This window comes from Equus asinus, chromosome 2 (genome assembly GCF_041296235.1).
Source record: "Equus asinus isolate D_3611 breed Donkey chromosome 2, EquAss-T2T_v2, whole genome shotgun sequence".
NCBI lineage: Eukaryota > Metazoa > Chordata > Mammalia > Perissodactyla > Equidae > Equus > Equus asinus.
In genome coordinates this window covers 153,297,060-153,309,378 of record NC_091791.1, presented here as the reverse complement: position 1 = coordinate 153,309,378, position 12,319 = coordinate 153,297,060, and the positions used below count along the sequence as shown (strand labels likewise).

At 39.0% G+C, this 12,319-nt stretch overlaps 1 protein-coding gene across 5 annotated transcripts in view; it reads left to right on the top strand.

Annotated features, from left to right (window-relative positions):
- The window catches only part of STARD9 (StAR related lipid transfer domain containing 9), a 121,353-nt gene that overhangs the window by 51,780 nt on the left and 57,254 nt on the right, over positions 1-12,319 (top strand). For all 5 annotated transcript variants that reach the window (XM_070502890.1, XM_014857294.3, XM_070502889.1 and 2 more), the window contains 4 exons: positions 913-1,029; positions 2,142-2,174; positions 2,263-2,324; positions 3,945-4,057. In XM_070502890.1, coding sequence (XP_070358991.1) covers positions 913-1,029; positions 2,142-2,174; positions 2,263-2,324; positions 3,945-4,057 — 325 coding nt within the window. The remainder of the gene's footprint in view (positions 1-912; positions 1,030-2,141; positions 2,175-2,262; positions 2,325-3,944; positions 4,058-12,319) is intronic.

Genomic DNA, 12,319 nt, shown 5'->3' with positions numbered 1-12,319 from the left:
CACGGTCTGCCACCTAACAGAGTCCAATAGGACTTTCAGGCAGTACACAAAATGCAGGGGTTTTCACATCAGGACCTCTAGATGTTTCTGATTCACTAAAACTGGCCACCACCGAGATGAGTGACCAGCAGAACCAGTCAGCTGTTAGGATCGATCTGAGGAGGGAGCATATAGGAAATTGACCCACAGGGGGAACTCCTTTCTAACTTCTGGGCTTAACTGATCCTCTCTGAGTTATCCTGAAACTCTGAATTTGTATGATATGTTACCAGGCAATATTTCATTGTAGCTTTACTTGATTAACCATATTAATCATTTTTTTAAGAAAGATTTTGTTTTTCCTTTCTCTTCCCAAAGCGCCCCCGGTACATAGCTGTGTATTTTTAGTTGTGGGTCCTTCTAGTTGTGGCATGTGGGATGCTACCTCAGCATGGCCTGATGAGCGGTGCCATATCCGCACCTAGGATCCGAACTGGCGAAACCCTGGGCCGCCAAAGCGGAGTGCACGAACTGAACCACTCGGCCGCGGGGCCGGCCCTTAATCATTTTCTTATAATGGGAAGGAAAAAGAAGTACTGTGCATGGTCTTTCTTCACTAATTTGCTTGCATGTCTTTGCCTTTCTCCCAGACTCTTTGCCTTAAGATTAGGGACATATCGATTTTGTATTTTCAGTGTCTAGCATTGTAGCCAGCCTCCAGTGAGCACTTTAAAAAATATTTGACTGACTGACTGAATGAATGAATTTTCCTTAGTGATCTTTTTCTGAAACTGAATCGATTTTTGTGAAATGGAGAATTTATAGTCATATATGTTTGAAACATCTTATAATATTTTTAGATTAAAAAATAATTCTAAATACGCTGTAGGAAGAAGGACCACAGTGACATGCTCTCTACTTTTGTTGTTGCAGGTATTCCAGGATTTGGGGACTGAAGTACTGTCTGGAGCTGCCAAAGGCTACAACATATGCCTTTTTGCCTATGGGCAGACAGGCTCCGGGAAGACATACACCATGCTAGGGACCCCAGTGAGTATTGGTTCTGGAATGTGGTATCTTCCTAATGCCACAGCAAGCCTGAATCTTGCAGTGTCCTTGCCACTGAGAGATAGGATGTGAGTTGCATAGACAGTCAACTTTAACAAGATTTAATGGGCCCTTCTGTATTAAGAATGGGTTTCTCAGCCCTTTAATTGAAAGGTAAACTTTGAATAATTAGCCCCTCTTTATTAAACCCTGAAGAACCTTGGAATTTTACACCTCCCTTTGATGAAGCTGATTTGTCAGTCCTTCTGAATTTCTCGTATCGTTTTCAAGTTCGTTACTTGAAGCTTTTTAACTTTTTGATGTGGACAAGACCCTGACTGAATCTTAAGTGCTGATTAGGGCTGTGCATAAATGGGACTACATGTGTTAGAAAGAAGCAGGGGAACCCAACTCCTGGGATGGGAAAATTAGGAGGGTAGAGTTCCTTAAGAATACCTCTTTGTTTTTAGGTTTAGAAGTACTCTGGTGAGATGTATGGGTTGAGAGGGTGAGAGATAGCACTACACAGGGACATTCTCTAGTACATGATTTCTGCTGAAAGATTATCCCTGCTTCCTTGAGCCCAGCTCATTGCTTTCTATGTCCATGTTTAGTGGGATTATATATATATGAAATTAAAAGAAGAAAATGCCCACTAAACCAAGGGTGTAAAGTCCTTAACCTGAGTACAAGTTAGAAATGGATTCAAGATGAAAAAGAAGCCTCTTCTCTCTAAATGTATATTTTGAGCACCATGTACTTTAGTCCTCCTGTGTGTGCAGGGATAGGAGGTAGGGTTCTGGGAGGGACCACAGTGGTAAAATGGTTTTATCCAAGAAGGACGTAACCTTCATTGCATGGGTTTGCTAGCTTCTCCTCTCGTCCTTCTTATGGTGATGATTGGCCTCTCATCTGGTGCATTCCTCCCGTGAGTGTCTCTTGAGAACACTGGCAAATAGAGTTCTCTACATAACCACCAGTGAAACTGCCTAAAGTGAAGAGGCTAGCACAAGGAACCCACATACCTACCCCCATGCTGAGGATGGTTCCTGGGTGTTGAGGGGAGAACATCACCGTGAGTGAACAGTAATACTTTCCTTTCTTCTGTTTTCTAGGCCTCTGTTGGGCTGACACCACGGATATGTGAGGTATAGACTCTCTTTTGACTGGATCCCGTCAAAGTAGGTCTCCTTTGTACACTCCCTTCAATGAAACCCAACCCTCTGGTTTGTGCAGGGTCTCTTCATCAGGGATGAAGACTATGCCCCACCACCTTCCTCCTGTAGGATAAAAGTGAGGTAAGAACCTGTCAGGCTCTGGGACCTGAAATGTTTTTATTTCCACTCCAAACTCTAGCATGTTCAGCTGTCCTCTCTTTGCTTCCGGAATCAAATGGAGGAATGGAAAAAACCCACAACAGACCTATCTTGCAGTACAAGGAGATAAGAAATGTACTTGAGTCCTTGGGTTGTAGGAGACATAATTCTTATCCTCTGGCTTAACAAATAGGTGTCTCCTTCTGTGGACTAGCTTGCCCTGGCTCTCTGGTTTCCTTTCCTTTGCTTTCTGTACAGCGTCCCGCTAGCTTTTGGAATTTCTCTTCCAGCCTCCTAACTGGGTTGTTCTCCAGGACAGTAGTTCCCAAACTCTAGTACTCAGACTAGGGCTGGCTACTTCAAGATGAAGTTTTAACCAGTCTGTAGTGAAAATGTTGGCATGAGGTTACTAACTGCTCTTAATTTGTCTGTATTCTATTTTTCTGGTGTTCAATGTCCTTTAAAAAAAATTGAGATATAATTCATGTACCATAAAATTCACGCTCTTAAAGTGTATAGTTCAGTGATTTTTATGACATTTATATGATTGTCTGAACATCATCATTACCTAATTCTAGAACATTTTCATCACCCCAGAAAGAATAAATGTCCTTTTTTAAAGTTAAATGATTGCAAACATTATTTTTACATTTTTAAGTTTGCAAAGTAAAAATTTGCAAACTTATATGTATGTGTGTGTGTGTATATGTATATGTGTGTATATATACACACACATATGTATTAAATGTTTTACTGTCCATGAAATGTGGGAACCACTATTGAAAGAGACAGCTGGGGTTCCTGTATCCAGATATAAGAAGGTTAGGGAGAAATAATTTATAAGAACACTGTGCGTAGAGTTCAGCTTTGAGCTGGAGACCTTTTTTCTGGCTGCTGGCTCCACAGGCATGCGTTCGTGTTCTGGTGAGGAAGACCCTTCTGTGAAAAGTCTGCTTTCTTATTTAACAAAATCTTTACTGATTTTAATAAAGGATTGTAGCTGTGTTATTTTAAAAAGGAGTAAAATGCCGGTAGATACCTATAAGATTAGAATATATCTTATATAGAATCCTGGTGTATAAAACAGGTAAGGTAAGAATTGTCCTACTTAAATTAGGAGCAGGGACCAGAACACTTCTCACTTACCTTCCTTCATTGCTCAGCAGTGGCCTTTGAGATGCCTTCACAGAACAACATTTGAAAACCACTTCAAGAAACCAGCTTATAGACTCTGTGCTGTGGTGGCCTGATCAAGGCACAGGCTGATGGCAGCACGCCCTAAAGCCATGCTGAAATAGCCTCTTGAAGGCTAAACTTGAATCGCCACTGACAGTGTAAACCTAAAACAGTGAAGTGCTGACAGCCAATGCTAAAAACCCTATCGTACGCATGCAAAAAGAGACTCCACGGGGTACCCCAGCGTAATCAAGTTCTTAGAGTGTCAGAGGTAGAAATGGAACAAGAACCTAGGACCTTCTGGTTCTTGGCTTAGTGTTTTTCCTACCTTTTCCAAAATTAGTTGCCTTTTTTCACAATTTAATTTTGAAAATATGTCACCATTTTTCAAAATCTAATTATGTGCCTTTTTCTACTTGTCTCTAGTTTCCTAGAAATCTATAATGAACGGGTGCGGGATCTGTTGAAGCGATCTAATAAAAAAAAGTCCTACCCTCTGCGGGTCAGGGAGCATCCAGAGATGGGGCCCTATGTACAAGGTGAGCCACTGTGGTGCTAGAGGTCTGAGACCAAACTGAAGCCAGGGAAGCTCTCCTAATGGTCAATAATTCATTCAACAAACATATGATGAATACTTACTATGTGCCAGCTACTGTGCTGGACACTGGATATGTACCGATAAATAGAAAAGGCAGTCCTGCCCTCACAGGAAAGCTTACAGTCTTGTGGGGGTGAGCCAGAAAACAAGCACTTGATTACAAGTTGTGATAAAAAGCCAATTAAAAAATAAATAGATGTAGTGATGGAGAAGAACTTTGGGTGGTATAGGTGACCCATCTGCATGGGGCAGTCAGGAAAAGCTTCTCCAAGGAGGTAACATTTTTTTTTTTTATTAAGATTATGATAGTTAACAACCTTGTGAAATTACAGTTGTACATCATTATTAGTCATGTTGTAGGTACACCACTTCACTCCTAGTGCCCTCCCCCCATCCCCCCTTTCCCCTGGTAACCACCGATCAGTTCTCTTTGTCTATATGTTAACTACCACCTATGAGTGGAGTCATACAGAGTTCATCTTTCTCTGTCTGGCTTATTTCACTCAACATAATACCCTCAAGGTCTATCCATGTTGTTGTGAATGGGACGACTTTGTCCTTTTTTATGGCTGAGTAGTATTCCATTGTATATATATACCATATCTTCTTTATCCAATCATCAGTTGCTGGGCACTTAGGTTGGTTCCATGACTTTGCTATTGGGAATAATGCTGCGATGAACATAGGGGTGCATGGGACTTTTGTAATTGCTGATTTCAGGTTCTTAGGATAGATACCCAGTAGTGGGATGGCTGGGTCATAAGGTATTTCTATTTTTAACTTTTTGAGAAATCTCCATACTGTTTTCCATAGTGGCTGCACCAGTTTGCATTCCCACCAGCAGTGTATGAGGGTTCCTTTTTCTCCACAGCCTCGCCAACATTTGTCACTCTTGGTTTTGGATATTTTTGCCATTCTAACAGGTGTAAGGTGATATCTTAGTGTAGTTTTGATTTGCATTTCCGTAATGATTAGTGATGATGAGCATCTTTTCATGTGTCTATTGGCCATCCGTATATCTTCTTTGGAGAAATGTCTGTTCATGTCCCCTGCCCATTTTGTGATTGGGTTGTTTGATTTTTTGTTGTTGAGCTGTGTGAGTAAGGAGGTAACATTTTAAGCTGAATCCTGAGGGGATACAGGAACCAGTCCTGTGAAGAATGGTGTAGCGAGGGGAAGAGTGTTTCAGGTGGAGGGAATAGCATGAGATACAGCCCTGAGAGAAGGGCTTGGTAGTTTCAAGGAGGCCAGTGTGTCTAAAGCACGGTGAATGGGGAGGAAAGCGGCCTGGAATAAGGTTGGGTCTATGGTGCTGGATCCCGCAGGGCCTGGACTGATTCCCAGGTCAGTCTCCTTTTCTAGGTACTTTTTCTTCCGTTGGTGGTGATAGTCATGGAGGTGGGGAGATGGCGGGCATGGGGCAGGGTCTGGGCTGCCTCCTCGTCAAGCACTGATATTTGGCGTTTGGTGCCATCTGTCCTACTCCTTTAGGCTAGGTCTTGCCATTAAGTAGGAACAGTGGGGTTCTTTTGTGGAGGAAGTGTTTACCCTTTCAGGCCACTCATAAGAAGTAACATGTAAATTTTATGCCCCTATTCCCTCAGGAATATGCTAATTTAAATTCCAACCGGAGAGGGACATGAAAGATCAAGAGCAGGTCTCTTCTCTGATCAGGGCATGGCTAATGATGTGCCAGTCACTGATTCTGCTACCCATGTCTTTTCCCAAATGTTTCATGATAAACGGAAGCCTGGAAACAACAAAAATACCATTTACTTTGCTAGGAGCTAGTTGGGATTTCCTCTGTAAAACTGTGGATATACATATCTGTGTAAAGCAATATCTTCAGGTCAGACCTTGAGTTAATGCAGTAGGGTCACAATTTCTCATCTTTTCATTTTAAAATTAATTATTTAAAATTATTTTAAAATAATTTAATTTAATATTTAATATTTTAATATGAATGTTTTGTTGGGGGGATGGTGAAGGGAGTAACTAGAGGAGACTTCAAACGTAGTCCAACTGTCCTTATTGCATAAAAAATAAGATGAGGTCTGAAAGAAGTTAAGTGACGATCCCAAAGTCATACAGCTAGTTGCTGGAGAGTTGAAACTGGGAACCTTGCCTAGGACTGGAAGAGGGGAATGGGACAGAAGCTTGTCCATTGTGGAGACTTATGATCATAGATTCTTTGATTGACATAGTATCTGAAACCCAGAGAAGATATGAACTCATGCAAGGTCATACAGCTTGGGTCATATACCCAAGGTCATGGTGTTATAAAGGTTTCTAACATTCACTTTCTGTACCTATCTCATTGCACACCAGTAACAGTTTGAGAACTGGCCCCAGATTGTGGACCAACTTTGAGTAAACACTGCCTTAGCAGATTAAAGGAATTCCCTCTTTTTTCTTAGTTTTCTAAGATTTTAAAATTTTAAAACAGTTTAAACTTTTGCAAAAGTTGCAAGTACAGTATAAAGAACCATTTGAGAGTAAATTGCTGACCTAATAACCCATCTCTCCTGAATATTTTAGGGTGTTTTTCCTACAAGTAAGAATGTTCTCCCTTATAGTTATAACTCAACCATCAAAATCAGGAAATTAACTTTGACACATTACTGTCATCTAATCCTTAGATTATTTATCATTATTTAGGTTTCATTAATTGTCCCAATAATTGTCCATTTGAGAATCATGGGTTGCATTTAGTTAGGGGTGTCTCTCTAATGTTCTTCAGTCTTTCTTTAACTTTCATGAACTTGACACCATCAAGTGGCACACAATTTTGATTTGTTGCATTACTTGTGATTTTTAGTTTCGTTGCTTAAGGTGATACCTACCAGGCTTATTCATTCTGAAATTGCTTGTTGTAATCAACAAGTATTTTGTGGAGCAGTACTTTGAAACGATGTAAATGTCTTCATCAGACTTTCCATTTATTTATGTCAATATGGATTCATGCTTTCTTATTTTATTCGTAGGTTATTTTATTTTTAATGATTTTATTCACTGGATTACCTTCTGTTACTGTTATTTTCTTATTTTGATGTGCAAATTGTCCTGGATTTAGTCAATGGAATCCCCTTCAAGTGCACTTCTGTGACATTTTGATGTATTACCATCGTTCTTTGAGCACTTGTTTGCTTTCTGATGTTTCAGGTTCATCTTCTACTTTCCCTGCCTCAGTCTTGGAATCAGCCATTTCTCCCAGGAACCTTGGTCCTTTTTATTGCAGAATAGTGTTTAGAAGTCAAGATCTGGGTGCTAGGTACGCTCACTGCTTTTGAGATTGCAACTCCTAGTCGCTCTGAGTGGGCAGAGCTAGGTAATAATTTGTGTTCACACCAGTACTTCCAGTTCCAATCTGACACAGCAGGGTTCATTCTGGGTTTCTCCCTTTTCATGTTTGTAATTCCTTTAACAGTGGAAATACTTCTTTTATCTGCTGCCTATGTGTAATCAGTCTCCTTGTCCTCTCTTTTATGTGGCTGCCTGCCTCACCTGGCAGTGGTTCGACAGCTTGTGCTGGGCCCCCTCACCACTTGGAACTATCCAAGTTCTGACACTGTGCTGGGCCGTCTGTCCCTACTCCCCACCCCGACTGTGCAGGTGCCTTCCTTGTACCCTTCTTGGTCTTTGTATCCCTTTGCTGGGCCTCCTTCCCATTCCTACATGGAAGCCCTGTTCACACTGCCAGTCTCTCTGGGGGATGCCCTTCTCACCTTGCTTGGGCTCTGACTTTGCCTGGTAGGCCGCCCCTACATGTGGACGGCCTGCTCACCCTGCTTGGGCTTTGATACCCTGCGCTGGGCTGATTCCATGTGCGGGTATTCTCTTCAGCCCGCTTAGGCTCTTTCTGTGCCAGGCTGCCACACATGTGGTCACCCTCTTCACCCCACTCTGGTGCCAGGCCTTCCCTGTGAATGGGTACCCTCTCACCCCGCTTAGGCTGTGACTGCACCATACCAGGCCACCTCTGTGTGGACACCCTCCTCACTCCTCTCGGGCTTGGACACTGTGCTCTGGGTCACCACGGGTCCCCCTCACCCTGATGTGGTTGCCTGCTTTGCTCTCTTCCACTTAATGACTTTAAGACTACATTATTCAGGAAAAGGAAGAGGTGCTAAGAATTTTTAAATATAAATAGCTACTGAATTTTTACAAATGTTCTGTGTTATATAATTTTTGTCCTTTATCCTGTTAATGTGGTAAATTGTACTGATTGATTTTTAAATGTTATAGCAATCTTGCATTCCTGGAACAGACCCAACCTAGTTGTGCTATATTATCCATTTTATTTTTTGCTGGATTTGGATTTCTTTTCTTTTTTTCTAGAAGTTTAATAGATCATAAAAAGAATGAATTATTAATCTCCTTTAGACAACATTATAGGCGCAGAAATAAAGCAACTGTTTGAGACAAAATCCCTGGATTCTGGCCCCTTTTCTGCTAGTGATTTGCCATAGACCTCTTTCCTCATCTATAGATTGAGAAGGTTTAGAACTACATGATCTTCTTCAGTTCTTGAATTCCATGATTCCCCCTCAGTCGTGCTGGCAACGATCTGGAATTCTAAATGTGTTTGACTTGAGCTCTCTGGTTACCTCCTAGACAGCTTCACACTGAGGATGCCACCGTTAGACTGTTAGTATCTGGAGGGGCTGGCATTGTGACTTTTCTGTTTATCTGTGCCACCTCTCACCGTGCCAAGGACGTCATACATGTTCAATAAAGTTCTGGAGGCTAGAAGTCCACGATCAAGGTGTCAGCAGGGTTGGTTTCTCCTGAGGCCTCTCTCCTTGGCTTGTAGGTGGCTGCCTTCTCACTGGGTCCTCATGTGGTCCTTCCACTATGTGTTTGGATTTCTGATATTTTGTTTGGAGTTGTTGAATCTATGTTGAAGAGTAAAATTTGCCTGTAATCATCGTCTTCCTTGTCCTGTTCCTCTTTTCTTCCTCCTATGTTTCTCCCTTTCTCCCTTGTCAGGTTTAGGTATAAAGGTTGTGTTTGTTTCCTAAAATGAGCTGGGAGGTGCTCCCTCTTTTTCTAAAAATCTGACAGATTTTTCATAAGGTTGGATTATTTCCTCCTTAAATATTGGTAGAATTTGCTGACAAAGCCTTCTGGGTCTGGAGGATTTTTTTGTAAGAAGGTTTAAAATGATAGGTTTGATTCTTTCAGATATTCTGTTTTTTTATTGCATCAATTTTGGTAGCTTTTCTTAAAAAAATAATCAATTTTTCCTAAATTTAAAAAATATATTTGCATAAAGTAAATATCTTATTATCTTTTTAATAAATGTAGGATGTCTCTTTTTTCATTCCTAACATTGGTTATCTATACCTTGTCTCTTTTTTCTTGTTCTGTGAAGGGCTTATTAATTTTAATTCTTTTCAAAGAATCAACTTTTGGCTTTGTGGATTCCCTTCATTGTAAGTTTATTTCCTATTTATTAATTTCTGTTCGTATTTTTATTATTTTATTCCTGTACTTTCTGAGTTGAATTTCTTGATTTTATTTTGTTTACCTCTGTGAGATGGATGCTTAGCTTGTTGATTTTCATCCTTTCTTCTTTTCTAATGTATTTATTTACAGCTATAAATTTCTCTGTAAGCATGGCTTTAGCTGCATTATCTATGTTTTAAGGTGTAGTATTTTCATCAGTATTCAGTTTAAAAAATATATAATTTTCATTATGATTTCTTTTTTGACCCATGGATTATTTAGAAGTGCATTTCTTAATTTTCAAACATTTGGACATTTTCTAGTTCTATTTTTATCATGGGGATCTACTTTAATAGAATTGTGTTAAGAGAACATACTTTATATTATTTCATTTAAAAAACGTATACATAGAACAGTTTGATTTGTGGCCTAGCATATGGTCCATTTTTGTAAGTTTTCCATGTGTGCTTGAAAATAATGTGTATTATTGTACAGTAGTTGGGCATAGCATTTATATATTACCATTTATCAAGTTTGCTAATTGTGTTGTTTAAATCTATAACTCTAATTTTTTTATGCTCATTTTATCAGATACTAATAAAGGGGTTAAAATCTGCTAAGATAGTCTTTTTCTCCTTTTATTTCGGTCAATTTTTGTTCTATATATTTTGGGGCGTTATTATTATGTGCATATGAAATTAGAATTATTAAATCTTCCTGGTGAATTGAACCCTTTTATCGTTGTGAAGGATTCTTCATCTCTAGTATTGCTTTTGCCTAAAAGTCAGATGTTACTGTAACTACACTAGCTTTTTTTTGGTTGTTGGCATTTTTATCTATTTTTATCTTTTTCCAGCTTTTCTGTATCCATATATTTTAGATAAGTTTCTTATGAAAATATTTATTTGGCTTTTGCTTTGTTTTATCTAGTGTCACAATTTGCTCTTTGAGATTGTGGTCTGTTTAAATTTAATGTAATTACTAATTTCATTTGGGTTTAAGTCCACTGTTACCTTTTGTTTTCTCTTTATCTCACCTGTTTTATGTTCCTTATTCTCTACGTTCTTCTCTTTTGGGTTGATTAATTTTTAAATTATTCCATATTTCTCCTCTATTAGCTTGTTATTAACACATGTTCTGTATTTTAGTAGTTGCTCTAGAGGTTACAACATGGATCACTGACTTATCAAAGTCTAATATTAATTGGTGATTTTACCTCTTCCTAGATAATGAAAGATCCTTAGAAGACTTGAACTCCATTTATCTCATCTTGACTTCATGCCATTTTTGTAGCCCTTAATTTTTTTTTTCCAATCTCCTGCCTTCTTTGTGGCATTTTCCCTCAGTCCCAAGAATGATCTGTAGTATTTCCTCTAGTATGGGTCTGCTATTGACAGTTCTCTTGGCCTTCAACTGATTGAAAATGTTTTTATTTCTTCTTTTTTTTGAAGGAGAATTTCACTGAGTATAGAATCAAGTTGATGGTTATTTTCTTTCAGCGATTAAAAATTATTCCATTGTCTTCTGCCTTTCACTGTTCCTGTTGAGAAGTCATCACTCAGTAATTCTTTTAAGATTTTTTACTTTGTCTTTGGTTTTCAACAATTTAACACGAAGTACTTAGGGTAGATTTTGATTCTTTTTTTAAGTTGTGCTGGGCTTCTTGAATCTGTGTTTTATATCTTTTTATTAGTTTTGGACGTTTCTTAGCCATTACTCCTTCTAATATTGCTTTTACCCCACTCTCTCCTTTTGGAACTCCAATTATAGACATGTTAGACTTATTCTCTGTATATTCTGTGATTCTTGTCCTGTCTTTGATATTTTTTATCTTTTGTCTCTCTGAGTTTTATTTTGGATGTATGTTTCTAACCTGTCTTCCTTTTCACAAGTCTTTTTTCAGCTGTGTCTAACCTGCTGTTAAACTTATATATTGAGTTCTTATTTTCACTTATAATACTTTTCATTTCTCAAATCTCCATTTGATCATTTCATTACAGTTTCCAATTTTCTATGAAATTTTATAATCATTCAGCTCCTTGAAAGTAATAAGCAGAGTTACTTTAAAATTATTGATAACTTCTACATCCAGATCTTTCTTAGGTCTCTTTCTATTACCTGTTATTTTTGCTGATTTTCATTTATGTTGCCAGATCTACTTGTATGTTTATTTTGTTATGATTTCATGCCAGACAATATTTGTTAAAATGTTTGTAGAAATAATCTGGAGATCTAGGACAATAATATCTTGCTGTACAGAAGACTTTTATTTATTTGTGCCAAGTTCCTGCACACACTAGTGATCCAGAATCACCTCAGTCCAATCCAGGGATTGAGAATGTTCACAGCTTAGCTGCAGTCCCATCAAAGGCTATTTACTTCTAAGTCAACCCCATCCCTGTGTTTTAGCCCTTCAGGTTTCCAATCCAAAGAAGTGGAGTTCCATAGGGCCCACTTTGTTCCTGAATCTCTAATGTAGAGATTCGCAAGCACAGTTGTGATGACCCTTTTTGACTTGATCAGTAACCAGCCATAAAGATTTACTTTCATGCCGTTAAAGAACTCTGCACCTATCTAAATCCCACCCATTCTACAGTGGCCAAATTCAAGTCTCGCTTCCTCCATGGAGCCTGCCCTGACTGCTCCTCTGATCTCCTTTACATTTATTATCTCTTCTACTGCTGCACTGCTTGGCCAGATTGTCTCGTATAGTATAACTTCTCATGATTGTAAACTGTGGGAAGATAGGTACGTG